The 21250-nt window shown below is 30.8% G+C and overlaps 1 protein-coding gene and 1 non-coding gene across 2 annotated transcripts; both read left to right on the top strand.

The window, feature by feature from the left end:
- The first annotated feature begins 723 nt into the window (after positions 1–723).
- On the top strand, positions 724–10128 carry LOC129918962 (uncharacterized). The gene is made up of 5 exons (XM_055999731.1): positions 724–1140; positions 1199–1343; positions 8777–9210; positions 9266–9416; positions 9475–10128. Exons 1-5 carry the CDS (start codon positions 870–872, stop codon positions 9905–9907), a joined length of 1434 nt encoding a protein of 477 aa, XP_055855706.1. The 5' UTR covers positions 724–869; the 3' UTR covers positions 9908–10128.
- Positions 10129–18828: 8700 nt separating this feature from the next.
- Trnat-ugu (transfer RNA threonine (anticodon UGU)) lies at positions 18829–18900 on the top strand. The gene has a single exon. It is a non-coding gene; the product is annotated as a tRNA-Thr (tRNA).
- The last annotated feature ends 2350 nt before the right edge of the window (positions 18901–21250 follow it).

Below are 21250 nucleotides of genomic sequence, written 5' to 3'. Positions count from 1 at the left end.
AAAAAACATTAAAATTAATGAACAAACACATTATTTTATTTAAAAGATGTTTTTTATTGGTTTTTAAGACGGTTAAACACTAAAGAGTAAAGAGGCGGTCTTGTTCTCACTTCTCTTACATAAATTTAAAAATCTGTGTTTTTTAAATTAAAAAAGTAAACTATTGGAACAACTTAAACCTTAAAGGTATAACTACAAATACAAAGGCCACTTTTTGTAAAAAGTGGGAAATTTACAAAAGTAAAAAAAAAAATGTTTTCCTTTTTTTCTTAGCGTCATGTGATTTTAATAAAAAAGACTACAAACATTTTTAGAACCAAAAACTAGGCATTCTGCATCATTGTTTATCATTTCTGGGTTGGAAAACTTTCACAAAATGAATTTGAAAATGCTCCCGTTTTGACTTTTTGTTAAAATTATTTAAACGCATTTTCATATTTTTATTTATTTGTTTTTTGTCCTAAGATTTGTACATCTATTTAATCATATACAAAATTTGAACATTATTAATTTGCTGACATGTTTTTTTCATTTCTAAGTTCTGGTTTTTTACTTTTCAAAATGTAACGACAAGTTGCACAACGCCATCTACGTGTTAGAGTAACAAAACTTATACACCCATCATTTAAAATCATTTTCTGAACACTTCCTAAATGCTTTTACTTTTCATCATTCCTCTTCTCTTCCCACTGTCTTCGCATTTTTGTTTTTTATATTTTCTTCTTCCTTATGACATTCCATAAAAGATACTTTCAAAAAGGAGTCACTAATTTGTATGTTTATTTCCTCCAAAATATTTATTTAATCAATTAAAATAATCACAACAAAGTCTTCATAAATCATCACAAACAAATACTTCCATTTAAATCATGGACACAATCCCAATGGAAACACCCATCGAACAATATGAAGAAGAACCACCAGATAATAAAATATTCCCACAATCCAATGAGTCTTGTTCAGATAGTCAAGATCAAAATCCTAGCAATTTCAATCGTGAATTAGAATCAAAACAAATTGTTTTAATCACACTTGTCTCCCAAGAACCAGCAATATTCAATTCGAAACATGATGACTATCGAAATATTCCCAAAAAAGATGAACTATGGTTGGCAATGTCCAAGCAAGTTGGATGGCCAGGTAAAGAGAGATGGATTTGATGATGTGGATCTTATTTGAATGAATGTACTCTTTTCAGATATATACTGTAAGAATAAATGGAAGGCAATTAGGGACCAATATTGCAGAGAATTGAAACGAACTCGAGCCAATTCGAATGCCAAAATTAAATGGAAGTATTTTAAACACTTGGAGTTCTTGAGACCTTATGCTCTGGCTAGGAAGTAAGTATGAACTGTGAAATAGAATAAGGGTATATTAATTGCACTAAAAATACTATCCCTCTTAAAATTTCTAAACTAAGTAATTTCTGTAATGCATTGTACACTAAAGAACTGCGAACACTTAAGTATAAAAGAAATAGAGCATGGAAAACTTATTTAAAATCTCTTTCTCTTACTGATTACAACTGTTACATTTTAATTTTCGAAGATTTTAAAGTTCTTTCTAAAACTTTATATACTAATTACTAATTACGGATTTTCCTAACTTTGCCTTTTTTGCGTTATCGTAAGAAAGTATAGACTTTATTCAAACACGATTCATGTGCCCCTGATTCCAAATATATGCGTTTAATTTTTCCTTTTCTATTTATCTATTTTATCTATTTTAAGCAATTTTATTTGTTTTTATGCCTTTTTTTTTAAGTATATTGCTTTTTTAAATCGAAAATAATCTTGAATCTAAATTTCTATAAACCATAATAGCATGAATTTTGTTCATCTCTTGAGATTATTTCGCTTAAAAATATGACCGTAACATAATCTTAAGAAAACAAATTTGCTTGTACTGAACACAATTATAAAATGAAAGTAGGAAGATTGATTAGGTACATTTCTTTTCTAAATTAAATTCTAAATTAAATAAAGACACATCATTTATTTATTTTTTTTAGCAAGGCTTAAATTTGTTTTTTAAAAAAGATGTCACTAAATAGTGCTCAGTAAATACTACAAGACCTAGTCATTAGTTTATATTTGACAAAAATTGTACATGTGCCGTTTTCCCCCTGGACCCTTCAAATGAATTATTGAAAATTCACTACTGTTTTCAACTTGTGTAATTAATGGCGACATCAGCTCCAGTCTTCCCGATAACATTGAAGTTAATAAATTTGACAGTTTTAAATTGGGTTACTCCTTAGAGGATATAATATGTCTGTTCCAGACTTTTTGTGCACTAAATTAGGCAGTCTGTCAAATTAAAGAGAGTTGGGAGAGAATTCTCTCAGTAGGAAATAAAACTACGAAAGATTGCCAAAAAGTCTGGAACAAGTTGAACACCGTTATACAACACAATTTCATATTTTATGCTTAATTCGATAAACATTAACACTTTTTTTAATGCAAAAAAACACGTAAACGCGATTCAATTTAAAAATCAATTCAATTTGATTTGTTTCCTTCTTTATTTATTTGTTTGACATACGTTAACTTTTCATTTGACAGAACTCATATTTCTGCCGGAAGAAATTCTTTGGGCTAAATTTGTCAGGGTGGGGAAATTTTTTACTCTCTCGTGTGCGCTCTCTTCTACACAATTTTTGAAGTTGGGAACAGACTCTGTCCAAAAATAACCAAATATTACTAAATTCGGCAGTTGCAAACTGAGTGTGGAACGGACCTAACATATCGAGTGCTTGTGCTGTTAGTTCCGTGAAGCTTTTATAGAGGGCTCTAGTTTCTCTTAGTTTTTCGATGAGTGCATGCCTCCTTTTTATTTTCATTTGATGGCTGTCATCAACAAGCGTGTTTATTCATAGCTGCGGAACCGGACTTCTCATTGAAAAACGAAGAAAGAAAGAAAGAGATGAAAGATAATCAGCGTCGGCAGCGACCCCTATTCATGCATATGGCGTTACAATGTATTAGGTATAGGAACAAGCACTCCATATACACTGTGCTACAAAATAAAAAAAAAAAATACACCCGAGAAATAACATAGTGTAGGCTGTTCGTATGGTCGAATAATGCATAAAAATATTTTTGTTATATTTTTGGAACCCTCCATTTTTTTTTATTTACAAAAAACCATTTTTACAGACTTTACGATGTAATCTATCAATATTTCAGTCATTTTTCTAACAACTCTCAATATGTTATATGTTTTTGGAAAGAGGATTTCCAGACCTTTTGAATGATGTATAGAAGTCTATTGTTTAAACAAATTAAGTGTAGGTTTTTATCCCACAAATCTTGAAAAAGTGATTTTTTTCACAATTTTTTCAACTTTACCCAATTTTTTTTGCAAAATAAAACAAACAAAAAAATAAAGTAAGTTTATATTCTGAAAGAATATACATTTAGGCACAAATTGGCGTATTTTTTTTATTGAATTTGACCAAAACTGCGGAATCTATGCTATTTTTTCGTAAATAGAAAATGTGGTTTTTCATGATGTGAATTGCAAGGTGCACAATAGGGTATTCGTTATTTTAAAATAATAACAATTTCTATGCTCCTAGGATCTTATATGGTTGGAAATAAACTAAAAAAAATATTCCCCAAGTTTCAAGTCTCTAACTTAATTCTAACCCGTGCCGCCAAGCGGTTGAAGTTTCTTATGTAAATAACATGGGGTTTCTTGGACCTTGTTCCATCAATTTGAAATTCCAGCCAAACCATTCGTTCAAAAAATTTAAAACTTTACAGACTCAAATTTAATAAGTGTAGCTATCATGTGAAAATTTTTCAGATTTTTAATTGTTATAACTTTAGAGATTTAGCTTGGTAAAAAAAGTCATTTTTTCAGACTTTTCAAAAATCGCTTTTTACCCGTTTAATGTCAAAAAATTAAAAAAACATACATTTTTATTCACAAATAAGCGTAGTATGTATATTTAAAATTTATATTTAATTCAAAGTTATATAATTAACTAGTTTTTTATTTATTTACTACAGTACTTTTTTTAAATCGGGAACACGTTTTTTGAATATCGATGTGACTTGAAGAATGAATACACAACAAATTTTTTATATAAATATGAATTGAATTTGCATTTTAAATAAACATGCTATGCTTATTTGTGAATAAAAATGTATGTTTTTTAATTTTTTGACATTAAACGGGTAAAAAGCGATTTTTGAAAAAGTCTGAAAAAAAGAATTTTTATACCAAGCTAAATCTCTAAAATTATAACAATTAAAAATCTGAAAAATTTTCATATGATAGCTACACTTATTAAATTTGAGTCTTAAAGTTTTAAATTTTTTGAACGAATGGTTTGGCTGGAATTTAAAATTGATGGAACAAGGTCCAAGAAATCCCATGTTATTCCCATAACAAACTTCAACCGCTTGGCGGTACAGGTTAGAATTAAGTTAGAGACTTGAAACTTGGGGAATATTTTTTTAGTTTATTTTTAACCATATAAGATCGTAGGAGCTTAGAAATTCTTATTATTTTAAAATAACGAACACCCTATTGTGCACCTTGCAATTCACATCATGAAAAACCACATTTTCTATTTACGAAAAAATAGCATAGATTCCGCAGTTTTGGTCAAATTCAATAAAAAAAATACGCCAATTTGTGCCTAAATGTATATCTTTCAGAATATAACCCTACTTTATTTTTTTGTTTGTTTTATTTTGCAAAAAAAATTGGGTAAAGTTGAAAAAATTGTGAAAAAAATCACTTTTTCAAGATTTGTGGGATAAAAACCTGCACTTAATTTGTTTAAACAATAGACTTCTATACATCATTCAAAAGTTTTGGAAATCTTCTTTCCAAAAACATATAACATATTGAGAGTTGTTAGAAAAATGACTGAAATATTGATAGATTACATCGTAAGGTCTGTAAAAATGGTTTTTTGTAAATAAAAAAAAAAAAACAATGGAGGGTTCCAAAAATATAACAAAAATATTTTTATGCATTATTCGACCATACGAACAGCCTACACTATGTTATTTCTCGGGTGTATTTTCAGTGTCGCACCGTGATATTATATCCTCTAAGGTCTACTCGTTTCTGCTCAAGTAGAGAGGTCTTTCAGCTTATCAAGATATTCACAAGAGGCTGTTTCCTGAAAATTTTAAAATGCCTTTTTTGCTTTTTATTTGATTTTTATTTTCCTTATATGAATTTTATAGGTCATAAAAATTCTTTCCCTGCTATATACATCGTTTTGAAAAATTTGTTAACACGAAGAAAAACTCCAATGCCTATTCTGCAAATTTTATCCATGAAAACTTGTTGTTGCAAAAACCATCTGATATTTGCAATGCCTTTTCGCTAAAAATTTCCGCAATTCTTTTGTGGATTCACTTTTCCATGTTGATGAAGATTATTATATTATACGGAGGTCTCACAGCTGTAACGGACAAAGTAAAAAAAAAAATATTAAAAATTGAAACCTAGTATAAGAACTTGCGCAACGTTTAACTCTAAAAAATGTTCATTTGTTCAAGATAAATTTTTACCATTAGATTCAATGGTAACGTATTTACTTTAACTCGTTATATTTCCGGATTCTCTTCTTATGACTTGGTTCACTTCAGCTCTTAGCTGAAGTATGTCACAGTTTTAGATCTTCTTTCATCGATAAAAGATTACACGGTGTTACAAAAATGAGGTTTCAAAATATACGCGGGCGGAGACCTATCAGATTTTGTAGAGCTAGTCGCACTGATTACGAAACGGTATTTGAAAATCCCCTAACACCCCCAAAATCTGGAGTTACGGGCAAAAAACGGTTTTATGGACCTTCACCCATTGAAAAAATTCTAGCTTCGACAATTTTTTACCCATTTTCGATTTTTTTACAGTTTCTGATAGAAGATAAATATACCCTTTCAACAATGTATAAAACATGTAACTCGGTTAAACCACTTAGAATTTAAAAGCTGTCAAAGTTCAAAAATTCCATTTTTTTCGTCATTTGCCCAACTTCGGCATCAATTTAATGTATATGTTTTCAAAACAACATGCTATTTAAAAAATTAATTCATAAACTATATCTATTTCCCAATCAATCGAGGTATTTTTTATGAAAATCACTCCAAAATTGGCTTAGAAAAAAAAATTTTTCGATTTCAACCCAGATACAGAAATTCGAACTTTTAGGTATAGAACAAAAATGTTGTTTCGGCACGTAGTAGGATAACCTGGGCGCCAGGATTTGATAACGGGTTTTTGTAGAGGAGCTCAATACAAACATTTTTTTCTTTGGAAGGGGGGTCTATCTCCCCCCGTTTAGGTGGGAGGGGCAGTTTTCTAAAAAAAAATTATCAAAATAAAAAAAAAATATTAAAAAACAACGGCAACACTTACAGTAATAAATGATACCATTTCCGAAAGGAAAAATTGTACATTTGATTCTAATTTTTAAATCAATATAACATAACCAATAGTTTTTGAAATAATCGATTTCAAAAATAAAAATTGGCGAAAAAAAAATTTTTAAAACTCATTTTATACTATTTTTGTCCAGACTGTGAATTTAAGTAAACAAATTACTTACACAGAAAACTGCCTCAATTGATTCCTTATCGAACAGTGAAAACTTTATGTTTCTATGTCTTCTAGTTTTTGAGAAAATTGAAAAATTATTTTATCAGATTATTCTTTTTTCAAAATATTTTTTGTTTTTATTTGTTTTTATTTTTCAATTTTCTCGAAAACTAGAAGACATAGAAACATATAATTTTCACTGTTCGATAAGGAATCAATTGAGGCAGTTTTGTGTGTGAAATTTTTTTTTATTAAAATTCACAGCCTGGACAAAAATAGTATTAAATGAGTTTTTAAAAATTTTTGTTCGCCTATTTTTAACTTTGAAATCGATTATTTCAAAAACTATTGGTTATGTTATATTGATTTAAAAATTAGAATCAAATGTACAATTTTTCCTTTCGGAAATGGTATCATTTATTACTGTAAGTGTTGCCGTTGTTTTTTAATATTTTTTTTTTTATTTTGATAATTTTTTTTTAGAAAACTGCCCCTCCCACCTAAACGGGGGGAGATAGACCCCCCTTCCAAAGAAAAAAATGTTTGTATTGAGCTCCTCTACAAAAAACCGTTATCAAATCCTGGCGCCCAGGTTATCCTACTACGTGCCGAAACAACATTTTTGTTCTATACCTAAAAGTTCGAATTTCTGTATCTGGGTTGTAATCGAAAATTTTTTTTTTCTAAGCTATTTTTGTAGTGATTTTCATAAAAAATACCTCGATTGATTGGGAAATAGATATAGTTTATGAATATATTTTTTAAATAGCATGTTGTTTTGAAAACATATACTTTAAATTCATGCCGAAGTTGGCCAAATGATGAAAAAAATGGAATTTTTGAACTTTGACAGCTTATTAATTCTAAGTGGTTTAACCGAGTTACATGTTTTATACATTGTTAAAAAGGTATATTTATCTTCTATCAGAAACTGTACAAAAATCGAAAATGGGTAAAAAATTGTCGAAGCTAGAATTTTTTCAATGGGTGAAGGTCAAAAAAACCGTTTTTTGCCCGTAACTTCAGATTTTGGGGGTGTTAGGGGATTTTCAAATACCGTTTCGTATTCAGTGCGACTAGCTCTACAAAACCTGATAGGTCTCCGCCCGCGTATATTTTGAGTGTTACACCGTGTTATTATTCATCTGGTCCAGATGGTATTCCCCAATTCTTTTGAAAACATATATTCTGTACGTCAAATTAGGAAAATTTCCTTGTCTATGGAAAACTTCATTTCTTACTCTAATTTTTAACAAACTATAGACCTATTTCAAAACTATCTTGCAATCCAAAAATCTTTGAACAAGTTGTTTGTTAAAAAGTCTCTGTTTTTTGGTAAAAATATTATATGTGAGCAAAAGCACAGCATCCATGCGTTAGAATGAAATTCTTACGTATTTGCTGACGACATGAAGATTTTCAGAAGAATTAATGCTTATCTTGATCATTTCTTTTACAGAACAATATTAATATTTTTAGTGCTTGGTGTGAAAAAACGGTCTATCACTTAACCCAGTTCAATGCCAGACAATTACTTTTTTAGGAAACGAGTCCCGAGTGTTGTTGATTATTGCTTTTCACAATACAGCAGGTAGCAGTCGTTTCAGGGACTTGGGTGTTCATTTTAGCTCAAATTTAAGATTCACTGAACACATCACATGAAAAAACAAAGAGAACTCAATGCTCGGATTTATAAAACGTTAAAGGCAATTGAATTTAACGAACCCTCTGTTACACTTTCTGTATATAGTTATTGTTACGTTTGACCTCATCTTGAATACTGAATATGCGTATTGATTCAATTTTACGAAATTCATAAAAGTCGTATTGAATCAATTCAACGCCATTTTATACGTTTCGCTCTGAAGGATCTTCATTGTACTGATCTTTATAACCTGACACCATAATGAACCAATTATTTAACTTCATCAGCTCCAAACTTTATATCAAAAGCGTGTAAATAATGATCTAATAACATTATCATTATCGTTAATGATCTAATCTCGGTTTGGTCGGTTTGTTGACAAGTTTTCGGACCAGTTCGCCACTATCGTGATTGTTTTTCGATGTGTTCTATTGTAGTATTATCTTTATTTTGTACCTGTTTTTTCTAATTGTAGATCGTAGCTTGCTCTTAGCTCACTAAATCTGAAATAGGTACTTAGGTATAAAAAAAAAAATAAAATTGGTCTTTTGTCTTTAGCTATCGAACGAAAACAAATAAAAAACAAGTAAATTCTCAAAGTTCGATTGGATATCAAGAGGAATCTTCCTCAAATACTCAAGAAGAATCCTCCATAAAAACCGAACACGATATAAATTCCAGAATAAAAACAGAAGATTGGAGTCTTTGTGGAGATAATTCGGATTTCCTCAATGAAAACGGCGACATAACATCACAAATCATAATGCAATTATCCCAGCAATCCTCAGGAGAACTACAACAAGAACTACAAGATGATGACGATGATGACCCAATTCATACATTCCTTAATATCGAAAGTTATTTTGAAAAAGAACTCATAACATTGGTCTATAAGACACCTTTTTTGTATGATTTTTCACATTTTAACTACAGGAACACCAAAACAAAAGTAGCAGCTTGGGAAGAGATTGCTAGAAAACTTAAAAGAACTGGTAAGAGTCTAAGGAGTATTTCGTCAACTCTTTTATTTAAGCTCTCATTTTTTAGTGCGACAATGTCGTTTGAAATGGAAAGCCCTCCGAGATCAATTCATTCGAGAACACAAACGACTAAAAAATGTGGTTTTTTGTAAGAATCTTCCCCGTTGGAAGCACTACGATGCAATGTGCTTCCTTGAACCATTTGTCAGGGATAGGATGTAAGTATAACTTCGATCATTTTAAAATTATTTAATTCATTTCCTTTTACATCTCCAGCGAACAAAATCCCAACACTTCCTTAAGTGAGATTCCAATTCAAAGTTTTGAAGAAGAAGATATGATAAATTTCCCAAATGAAATTGAAGGAGGAACTACTAACGATATGACTCATTACAATATATTAGCTGGTGATGATGATACTTCAAGAATGTATTCAGAACGTTTATATTCTCCCAAACAGAGTACAGATTGTCAGCAGGAAAAACTTGAATGCAATCAAGGTGAAAAAACTAATCACCTTGTAATAGAACAAATCACCGAAGTTACTGAGGCACAATCTTCTTCGATTGATATGGAAATTGATGATGAAGTTGGTGCTTTTTTTAAAGCAGTAGCAATGAAAATACGCAAAGCTAATATGTCAGCTGTAGCATTTACAGATTTACAAATTGATATACTCAAAGTTATTACAAATGCATTAAAAGATTAAGTAGTTTTTAAGAATATTTGTTTTTTTTTTTTCTAACTTCCATTGTTTTATAAAAACCCAGAGTTGCTCGTTGCATTACAATTAGAAATAAGTTAAAATTTATTTTTTTAGAAATTTTATTCATGCTGGAATTTTAGATTGTTTTCTAAATGATCAGCTCATCATTCATTAAAATTATGTTTAACATCATTAGTTTTTTAATTACCCAGTATTTTCAGTTATTCATTATTCATCAATCAGTTTGATAATTTGAATGAATTTATTAGTTTTAAGAATAACGTTCTATTGTATGTTTTTTTACTAATTTTACCTTTTTAGTATTTGAGTCTCATATTAAGTTTATATTAAATATGTTTTATATTAAGTACCTATAGCGTTATTTTTTTAATAAATTTTAATAATTATACGAACAAGTTAAAAATTATGTATATTCACATATCGTTTATTTTTGGAAAATTTAATTTTTCGACAACATTTAATTTTACGTATCGTTAAAAAAAGTTTCAAAATATTGTATTGAATGGAAAAGAAAAAATCCAAAAATAAAACTATCGATTTCCATATAAACTGATGCAAAGTTGAAGTGCAATAGAGCAGCTAATAAAATTTGAAAATCAAAAATCAACCGTCTGTGGATTGCTGGAAATCCAATTATGTATCGTCCCCTTCAGAACAAAAGCATGAATGTAAAAATTAAAAGCTTGGTAAGGTCGGTTTTTATAGTTGATCGCTGCCGTAAATTATGACCAAATTTAACATTTACCGATTGGAAACATCAATATATTTATTCTGACTAAACTTTTGGCAAATTTTTAGTTATTGAACAATAGAGATTGGGAATCATTTAACAAAAAAAATTAAATATGCACATTTATGATTATGGCTTGAGTGGGACGATATAATAAATTGTGAGATATTGACTATTTTAGTTATATAAAAGATTGTCCGCAAACATCGTTAGTGTCTCGGCCCTATTCTGCTATTCGATTCACGTGAAAGTCAAGAAAAGAATAAAAATTAAATTTAGACAATTTTTTTTCTTTAGAATTTGTAAAACAAGCAGAAACAATACTTTGCTATCGAAAATTAGAAGTTTTTCAAAGCCAATTTCATGTTGTAAAGGAAGGAAATCTTTCGATTCACGTGAATCGAATAGCAGAATAGGGCCGTCTGTCAAAATGACTAGAGATAGATACCAATTAAGCACCGTGAAAGATTTTAGAGCGTTTAAAACAGTTATGTACAAATTTTCTTCCTACTTTGGAATTATGTATATTTTTAAATGAGTTTAAAACTTATATTTCTTTAACGCAATCAGCCCTATTTTCAGTTTCACGTGGAATGTTTTCCGCCCGAAAGTGTAATCGATCAGTTTAATTTATTCAACTCAGTTGCAAATTTGAATATTGATATTGGACATGCTTCCAAAACGGTAGGAACTTAAACGTTAGTCAAGTTTTGCGTTTCTGATTGCTAAGCTGTCAAAAGAATGCTTAACACAATTTTTTTCAATGCAGTTTTAATTAACTCATTAAAGTTGGTGGGTTAACTGGGGTTGACTTTATCCTCACACTTAAAATTATTTATTTTCAAATTTGGTAAGAAAAAACTAATGTTTCAATAATTTTTCGAATATAACTTTTAAAAAATGAGGTTTTCTTCTACCACCAATGTTAAAGAACTTGTTTTTGATCGATATAAGTGCTTGTTACCTTTTTATATTTAAAATTAATTAAATAAAAAAATAAAATAAAGTTTGTTTATGGTACATAAATGTTGTTGTTTCTCATGGTCTTAAATTTTTTTTAACAATTGATCACGCACACTCTCATCGCATGAACTTGAGGACACTAACCTTTTTTCAATTATTTTGTAGAGCTTATATCATAGAGGTTCACTGTGGTGTATGCGTAACTTTTTTTATTTAAAATTTCTAACTGCTCGTTAAAAATGTCCTATTCCTGATCAAATAATCATTTCTAGTTTAACTCTCTTAACCTTTTTTAACCTAGTTAAATTGGTTTTTGGAGTTTAATTACCTTGGGAAAAGAAAATGGTTTATTATGAAACCGCTTTGAAACTTCGCTATTGTTCACAGTAGTGACTTTTTTAATTTATTTTTGTCATGTCCCATATGTGGCATAAGAGGCATTTTCAACTGCCCCATACGGAAATTCCTCACGTGGGGCAATTGAAATGTGACCTGCAGTATAACATATAAAGACTGTTAACGATGGTGGGGCCCACTTATACGGATAGAGGATATTATGGCTCACCTTAAGTACAAGGAAATCCTAAGGGACACTATTCTACTGTTGACTGAGGAGGAAATGCCTTTAAAGTGGACATTTCAAAAGGATAACGATCCAAAACATAAGTCTTAGTCTGTGAAACAATGGCAATCCGCCCAAAAATCGGTGTTATGTTATTGCAAGGCCAGTCTCCAGATCTGAATCCTATTTAGAACTCGTAGAGTGAAGTGCAAAAAGCGATTAATAGATCTGATACCTCAAACTTAGACAAACTTTGGCAGGAATTTCGACGAGCTTGGTACTCAGTACCTGTTGAAGGATTTCTCGGAGTCTTGTTTCGTTTATTAACAGCCGGTTTTATGCTGTGATTAACAATAAGGGTTACCCAACCAAATACTAGTTATTTTCTTTTAATTGTGTTAAAATTGTTGTCAATTTGTTTTTGTAATTAGGAAGTATGTGCTATTTATTTTGTCCTAGAAAAACTTGAATTGTATTAATGATTTTGGTGTTATTTTTTGTTAAAGAATTCAATGTACTTAATTTCTTTTTTAATAAATCAAATATATCTATGTGTTCTTACTTCCTCATTAATAAACAGCTCTTTGAAGTTAAAAAAAGTGCGAAAAACTTTCATTTTAGAAATTTTAGGATACATGTGTTATTTATTTTGCTGTAAATGGGCTGATGGAAGGTGGAGCTACTTTCTTATTTGACTATTATAGGTCCACAACGCAGGAAAAGACACGTTATATGACAAATTTCGTCTGCTAAATGCAATTTTGACTGTGCATAGTTGCATTGGTGTTTATAATGTTAGTTCTCGCATGAAATAGCTTTTTTACAAAATAGCAAATAAGCAAAATAAATTGGTAGGTATTGGTGTCGTATTTATACCCAGTTCATCTTTATGCTAATTCTCCATATAAACCCGGCTATATTACCAAAACTTTTTGTTTTGTTTTCGCGATAGAATAAACATTTTAATCCTGTTTTAAATTACAAATTGTTCGACACTACCTCTACCAACCGCGTCACCGCGTCTTGTTTGTTTTCTCAGAAATGGAAAAATACAAAAAACCCAGAACCACAACAAAAATTGACAATCACAACATCCTAAACGGATTATTTCGAGTTCGTTACACCTGCATTGTTTAAGGGCGGTTCTTGTCCAACAAGAGAATAACGATGCAATAAAAAAAAAAAAAAACAGCAAAAAATTCAAAATTTTTTTGAATGTCCATAAAACACCAGCCCAGGATAAAACTTTGATTGCTGGTAGAATGGCCACAAAATCCAAACACAAATTGACACTTCTCTCAAACCTACAACAATACATCCCTATCTATAGACTATAGCTCATCTCTAAGTGAAACACCAGAAACAAAGAGAGGGACAGGACACCGCATCAGCCAGAACACAGTGTAAATATTTAATTAACGAACGAGAATCCAATTTCCATCTCTACTACATCAAAAATCCTGGAATTCTGTCCTGCTCCTGGCCAACGACAATGAATCGACATTGCCAATCAGAGATACAGACAGAGAATGAGACTTAAAAAAAAAAAGCAAATACGAACAATTTATTCGTCCTTGCGGTTGAGTTGAGTTTGACGACGATTTACATCTCGAAAAAAAAAAGGAGAACAAGAAGAAGAAAAAAATTAATGAAATTAATTTCACAAGGATCCCCTCTTCATTTAAGTTCAGAGATGATAACTAATGAAAAAATATTATTTTCCATGTCAAGAATTTCATCATTGGTGACATCCTTTTAAAAGTCCTGTTTGTCTATCGGTGCATTTATATGAAGATTTTCCGCCTGCTTGCCGCAACGATTGCATCCCCAACAGACCGTGTTCTATATGAAAATTCAGCGAAGAGCAAGCTAGTGGGTGGGAGTCTTGAATGTTAAAAAAAAAGAGGATCTTCCGCTCAAGGTGTACTCAAAGGTGCGCCACTTAATTGCCAAGCACACAGAAGAAACAAAAAATCGACAGAAGCTAATTTCATTACGGTTGACTTTGATGCTTTGGCATCTACATCATCGTCCCCCGCAATGAACAGACAACGACCACGATGACGATGACGATAACGACGCGACGGCATGCAAGAGAAGAAACTCTCAAGGATTCAACGAAATAAGTATTAAGACAAAGGACGAACTTAGTGTGCAGAGTGATGGAAAAATAGAAAACTGTTTGGGGGTGGATAAAAAAAAAAAATGAAAATCATCTGGTATCATAATTTCATCGTTTTTCCAGTTTTGTTCTTCTTTTAGGATTTATATCTTGGTTTTTTTTTTTTATAGCGAATCAAGTTTTTTGCTCGATATCGTTATCCTTATGCGGAAAGTATTGAGTGGGGTGAGATAAGTGTGGATAACATGAAAAAATTTGCTACCCTCTTTCGCGCGGTTGTGAATTAATTTGCATGCGTTTATAATCTTCTCGCCGTTGTTAGTCTTTTGATTTTTTTTTCTGTTCCTTATTGAGCTGATGATGGAACAAAGATGTGGAACTTTGTTGGTTAATAACATCTGGGGTAGGTAGGTATCATCGACCTTATAATAAGCTGGTTGATAAATGACTGCAAATGGTCCAGTGTGTCTTATTACACTGGTTTACAAGGGTTTTGTTGCCGAAACAAAAATATACTTTTCTAAAGGTTTTCGGTGTGCTGAACTCGAATCCGAAGTCAGAAACAACTAATCAGCTCCCGTTTTTGAAATATTACCGTTAGAAAATGCAGAAAAAAGTTTTTTTTGAGTTCTTCGGACCTTATAAGAACTGTTTTTGATCTTTCGATACCTGTTTAAATCTTTTCAATATCTTTTGTATTGCCCGAGATATCTTAAAATGAAGTAAGTGGGTTTGGCTGCATACATCATAAAGAAGATAATGACGTTATAAAATTTATAAAAATACCAAACAACTGGAGCATATCTCGGGCAGAAAAAAAGATATCGGAAAGATTTAAACAGATTTAAAAAGGTGGAAAATAGTTCTTTTAAAAACCGTTACTAAATATGCTCAAACAATTTTCCTTACATAAAAGAATAAGGTCCGAAGTACTGCATTTTCTAACGGTAATATTTTTAAAAACTAGAGCTGATTAATGTTTTTCGACTTCGGATTCGAGTTCAGCACACCAAAAACCTTCCGAAAAGTATATTTTTGTTTCGGCAAAAAAGAAAAGTTTGATTTTGTTAACCAGTTTCTTTTTATGTTTGGACTTAAAAAAACTGTTTTAGCAACTATTAATACCTACTATAGCTAGGTATTCAATCTGTAATCTCTTAAAATAATTTTGAAAATTTAGTTTTTAAAAGTTATATTTACCCAAACTGTTTCTAAATACCTATGCAAAAAACTTATAGGTAAGGTAACCATCCAGGAAAACGAATCGGAATTGGGTTAAATATTTATCCGAGGCTAATAGTGAATGGTAACACAAAAATAAAACTCACAGGACAACACTTGTTGGAAGCTTGTAAATTTTAAATATGTATTTATTATTGTTTTAAACAATATAAATTCTATTGTTTTGCAACTAGAAAAATATTTACCCACTTCAAAAATTCATCCCAATTCACACAGCTAAAGAACAGGCTAAATTTTTGATAGCTCAAAAACGATTTTTTAAAACCATTTTTTATAAACCGTTAGATTCGTCTTTCAAAAACTTTTTAAATGTTCCTTATATCTCTTTTATTGCTCGAAATATCTTAAGTTTCAGTTAATAAGCAAAGGGATCTTCCCAGACAGTACTATGAAATATTAAAATCGTACATCTCAGACCGATTGTTTAGAGTAAGGTACGATCAAGAATATTCGGAATTGAAGAAAATAGAAGCCGGTGTACCACAAGGAAGTGTCCTAGGTCCTACCCTGTATTTACTATACACAAGGGATATCCCAGTTGGGAATCACACCATAATGGCTACTTTTGCAGATGATACCGCAATTTTGGTACCCGACAAATGTGTCTCTAGGGGAGCAGTAAAGCTGCAATATGCCGTCGACACAGTCAGAGATTGGACCGAAAAATGGCGTATCAAACTCAATAAAACAAAATCTTCACATATAAACTTTACAAATAAAAAGATAAACAATATTCCAATATTCATTAATAATCAAGCTGTACCTTACGCCAATACGGCCAAATACCTTAGAATGACTTTGGATGCAAAGCTAAAGTGGAAAGAGCACATCAAAAAGAAAAGAGAAGAACTAAACTTGAAATATAGAAAAATGTACTGGTTACTTGGTAACAACTCTGATTTATCAACCCAAAACAAAATAATGCTGTATAATCAAGTACTAAAGCCTGTTTGGACCTATGGTATCCAATTATGGGGCTGTACAAAGAAAACAAATACCGAAATCATCCAAAAATTCCAAAACAAAGTCCTTCGTGGAATAGTTATTGCACCTTGGTACATAAGAAATAGCGATCTACATCGTGACCTACAAATAGAAACGGTTACAGAAGTTGTTAAAAAATACGCTGTATCGCATAATCAGAGACTGCAAAGTCATACCAATTCTGAAATGGTGTCCGTCTTGAATACAAGAAACCATGTTCGAAGATTAAGAAGAACCAAGCCTCATGAGCTTATGGTCTAAAAAGACATGGGAAAGTATTAAAAGTTTAAACTTCCCCCAAAGCGATTTTACAAAGTTAAGAAAGAAAAATCTGATGTCGATCTCTCAAGATTGGTCCTGATAAAGAGGTGGTTTTAGTGGTTAAGAGTCCCACACTACTTGGTGTCGAATACTGCCAAGTGTCTTTTGAAGATTTCCTCCCGTCAAAAAAAAAAAAAAAAAAAAAAAAAAGTTAATAAGCCAAAAAGAAAGTAAACATAATCTAAAGTTTTAGTCACTGTTCACAGAATTTTTTTTTGCGTTTTATAATGGCAATATTTCAAGAACGAAGGCCAATAGAATTTTTTTGATTGCGGATTCAAATTCAGCAAAACAAAAGCCTTATATATCTCTGGCAGTAAAAGAAATATCGGAAAGATTTGAACTGATATAAAAACATAACCTCGAAAACAGGAAAAATGATGATGTTTTGCATTTTCTAACATTAATATTTCAAAAACTAAGGTTTCTGACTTCAGATTCGAGTTAAGCACATCAAAAACCTATAGAAAAGTTATTGGCTCTTGTGGCAAAAACTTTGTTGACCAGTGTTATTGGAAATTTTACACAGTCATATGAGTCATCAAGAGCTAAAACCAACTAAAAACCTCGGGTAAAATGGAGAAATTAAAAAAAAAAAAAAACAAATATATTGAAATGTTTTTTTGGTCAGTGATTGTAGCTTTTCAAAACAAAATGTTTGGTGCAAAATCCAATTTTTTAGCTCAAAAACTTTTTAAAAATAGTCAAGGTTTTGTTTAAAAAAGTTAAGTTCAAAAGTAAACTTCCAAAATTCAAAAAATGCAAAGTTCGAAATTTTTCGTTTGGCAGAAATTTGTAGTCACCTAGAACTAAAGATGAGACGTGTAAACACCGATTATGTAGCGCGATTATAGTTTTTTGGTTAACATTCAAGATTCCGCTAAAATGAGACGAAATCCTGTACCTTAGTAACAGTAAAACATTTAATTTGTTGACATTGTAGTTTTTTAAATTACAAATATTGTTTTTTTTGAACAAACATTAATTTTGTAGCTCCCATTAATCTGTCTCTATTACACTTTTACTTCAAAATCCTAAATTTGAATTCAATTCTTAAAATCTCACCACATGTCATCGGCTAGAATTCAATCAAAGACCATATAACAAGTTACTTGTTATATGGTCTTTGATTCAATACTCTTAGAATGCTTAACATAACTTGAGATCAACATTATGTAGTGTAGTGTGTGTCTTGATTTATTCAAAAATGAAAAGACATAGAAATTCATAAAAAATTTTTTTTTGTTAAATTTTTTTTTTGTATTTTTATTTTACTTACTGAACCAAAAAAAAATTTTTCCAGCAAAACTTTAAAAACGCTTGTAATAATAAAATCTAAAAAAAATAGTATGAAATCACCCCAAAATGTGAAAAATGAAAATATCTAAAAAAAACTAGAGCTCCTAGAAAGCAACCAGTGTTGCTATTGCCCAAATGCAATGGGTTCGACAAAAAATTTTCTTGAAAACCTTAACAAACATTTAAAATAAGCATAACTTTGAAATTAGTACGAAATTACCCCCAAAATGTGGAAAACTTAAATATTTCAAAAAATAGAGCTCCTAGAAATAAATGAATGGGATTTTTAGGTTTACTGACCCTTAATACATTAGGTTTACTATAAATTTTTCTGGAAAATTCGAATAAACGCTCAAAATAACGAAAACTGAAAAATTAGTATGAATATTCCTCAAATATGAAAAATTAATACATATTCCAAAAACTAGAGCTGCTAGAAAGAAACCAATATGATTTTTCAGGTAACTGAACCCGAGTCTATAAAATTAGATACCTATAAATCTTTCTGGAAAATTTTAAAAAGTTGAAAATTGTTGGCCAGTGTTATCATTATAAGTAAAGTACCTACTGCTTATTCTTCGTCATAAATCATACATACTTGGGATAAAAGAACAAAGTAAGTTAAGAATGCGCAATCTATCAAAAGAACGAAACTTAGTTTTGGCAAGCATTTAACATCGGCCTCTTTAGCTCAGTGGCAGAGCACTGGTCTTGTAAACCAGGGGTCGTGAGTTCAATCCTCACAGGAGGCAAATTAAATTTTTTTATTATTAATTTTTTTTTTTTGAAAATCTTTCTATAACATAGCATTATCAAAAAATAGTGAATACATGATTCGAATATTTCAAAGATAAGAACAAAGCAGATGTTTATTTTTTTAGCATGTTGGGTTTTGATATACCCAACCCAGATTCTAGATACATACATATAAGTGTATTGCCTTTTGAGCGCTTAGTCAAGTAGGTAACTAGTTCTTCTAAAGGTCTATTTGAAACTGTAATGTATGTGTATTTAAGTTCAAAGCGTTGGAAATTTAATTTGAAGGTTTTCTATCGGCATGAGGTTTTGATTGTGCAATTTTTTTGATTTTTGAGTCATACAAATAAAAAATAAAATGCACGACTGGGGTCGCTGGCACTAAAATAAAACAAAATTGATATTTGGGGAAGAGCCGACATTTAGGGCAAAATTTTGTTAAATGAAAAAAAAAATTTTTTTTTATTTGACTTTTTTGAGAAAAAATAAAAATGCAGTTTTATTGCCACTGCTTTAAATATTACGTATACAAAGTTCAATCAAAATCGTTAGAGCCGTTTTCGAGAAATTCGCAATATCGTATTTTTTTGTATGGGTGGTATACGTTCTAAACGAGATATAAAAAAACAAAAAAAAAACAACTTTCAGAATTCCATAAAAATCATCTGTACACAAATTTGAAGAAAATCCGTCCACCCGTTTAGGCTGTGGAAATGTGTACAGATGGACGCACAACCGCACAGACGCACAGACGTACAGACGCACGGACGGAATTGCGAGACCCACTTTTTCGGAATTCTCCATCATCGTAATGTTGGTTTTGATTAAAACCTCAATTTTTTTTTTCGACGCGAAACCAATACTTGCCCTATAGAGGAAGGAAGTAAATAAAATGCACGACTGGGGTCGCACGTACTTGCTCTTGCAGTTTAAACACTTTTATGTTAGTTTACTTGTAGATTTTAAGAGCTGCCTCTATATAAAGTTAAAGAAATTTTGTTGATGTTGAAGAAGAGCCGACATTTAGGGAAAAATTTTGTTAAATGAAAATAAAAATGTTTTTTTATTTGACTTTTTTTGAAAAAAATAAAAATGCAGTCTTATTGCAATTGCTTTGAATATTACGTTTGCAAAGTTTAATCAAAATCGTTAGAGCCGTTTTCGAGTTATTTGGTTTGAATTGAAAAATTTGTATGGGAGGTACACTTTCTAAGCGAGATATAAAAAAACAAAAAAAACCAACTTTCAGAATTCTATAAAAATCAGCTGTACCAAATTTGAAGAAAATCCGGCCACCCGTTTAGGTTGTGGAAATGTGTACAGATGGACGCACAACCGCACAGACGCACGGACGGAATTGCGAGACCCACTTTTTTGAAATTCTCCATCATCGTAATGTTGGTTTTGATTAAAACCTCAAATTTTTTTTCGACACGAAACCAATACTTGCCCTATAGAGCAAGTAAAAATGGGTACCTATTCCAGTTTTATTGAAAATTTGCTCTATCTTAATTTTTTCCGGAACAAGTGTAAACTTTGAAGCCGTCTTAAGAATGTTTAATGTTCTAAAAAATCACAGCAATTATTTGCATTTTTGAAGCTTTTTGACTTGAAATGTTTCCATAGTCTGCAGAAAAAGATTCTTATAATATCGAATTTTGTTCCTTATGCATCAAACAAACTTTCTCCATTACCATTATTCCTGTCACATATTTTCAGTATTACTCCATTCTTATCTTGAAAGACGACATATTTTTACTTGACTTTATTATAACTCTCAATCTCAAACCAAACCACTATAACAAGGTGTGTAACATCTGTTAGTAACCACTAACTTAATCCGAAAAAGTTTTGTTTCCAAAAAAAAAAAAAACAAACCAAAAACAAAATGATGAATTCCATCATAGTCTCTCATCATCTTAAGTTGACAACGCGAAGGCAAAACTCCTTTAATAAACACCACGTATTTTTGTCATTTTCGTCATCTTATTGTGTGTCGTCAGTGGCATTCGTTAAAACAACCCTCAAATTACAAACAATATGTGTTCAGTTCTAACATCATTCAGAATTCAGAATATCAACCCCCTACCCTTGAAAAAAAAAAAAACAAAGAAAAACAACAACTTATAACCTCACTCTGCTGACATTTATGATGGTAATACATCTTTAATAACTTCGTCAAACAAAAAGTGTTATTTGACACAATAACTGACAGATTTTGCCACAGGACAATGTTGATATGCAACACCATCTAATAGAAGTCAGCAAGTTTGTCAATATAATTCGCTGAATGCCGTAACATTAAAACTTGGAGTAATATTTTGCTGTGGATGCTGTGACTCCTGT

This window comes from Episyrphus balteatus, chromosome 4, assembly GCF_945859705.1.
Source record: "Episyrphus balteatus chromosome 4, idEpiBalt1.1, whole genome shotgun sequence".
Classification (NCBI taxonomy): Eukaryota; Metazoa; Arthropoda; class Insecta; order Diptera; family Syrphidae; genus Episyrphus; species Episyrphus balteatus.
Note: the sequence above shows the minus strand (reverse complement) of the source record. Positions and strands in the feature narration are given on the sequence as shown.

Bases quoted from the DNA above. Each gene is read 5' to 3' on its own strand.
- LOC129918962 (XM_055999731.1), top strand. From the start codon at position 870: ATGGACACAATCCCAATGGAAACACCCATCGAACAATATGAAGAAGAA. The intron at 1,344-8,776 runs GTAAGTATGAAC...TTTTGTCTTTAG, and splicing joins CCTTATGCTCTGGCTAGGAA to CTATCGAACGAAAACAAATA. The intron at 9,417-9,474 runs GTAAGTATAACT...TTACATCTCCAG, and splicing joins CCATTTGTCAGGGATAGGAT to CGAACAAAATCCCAACACTT.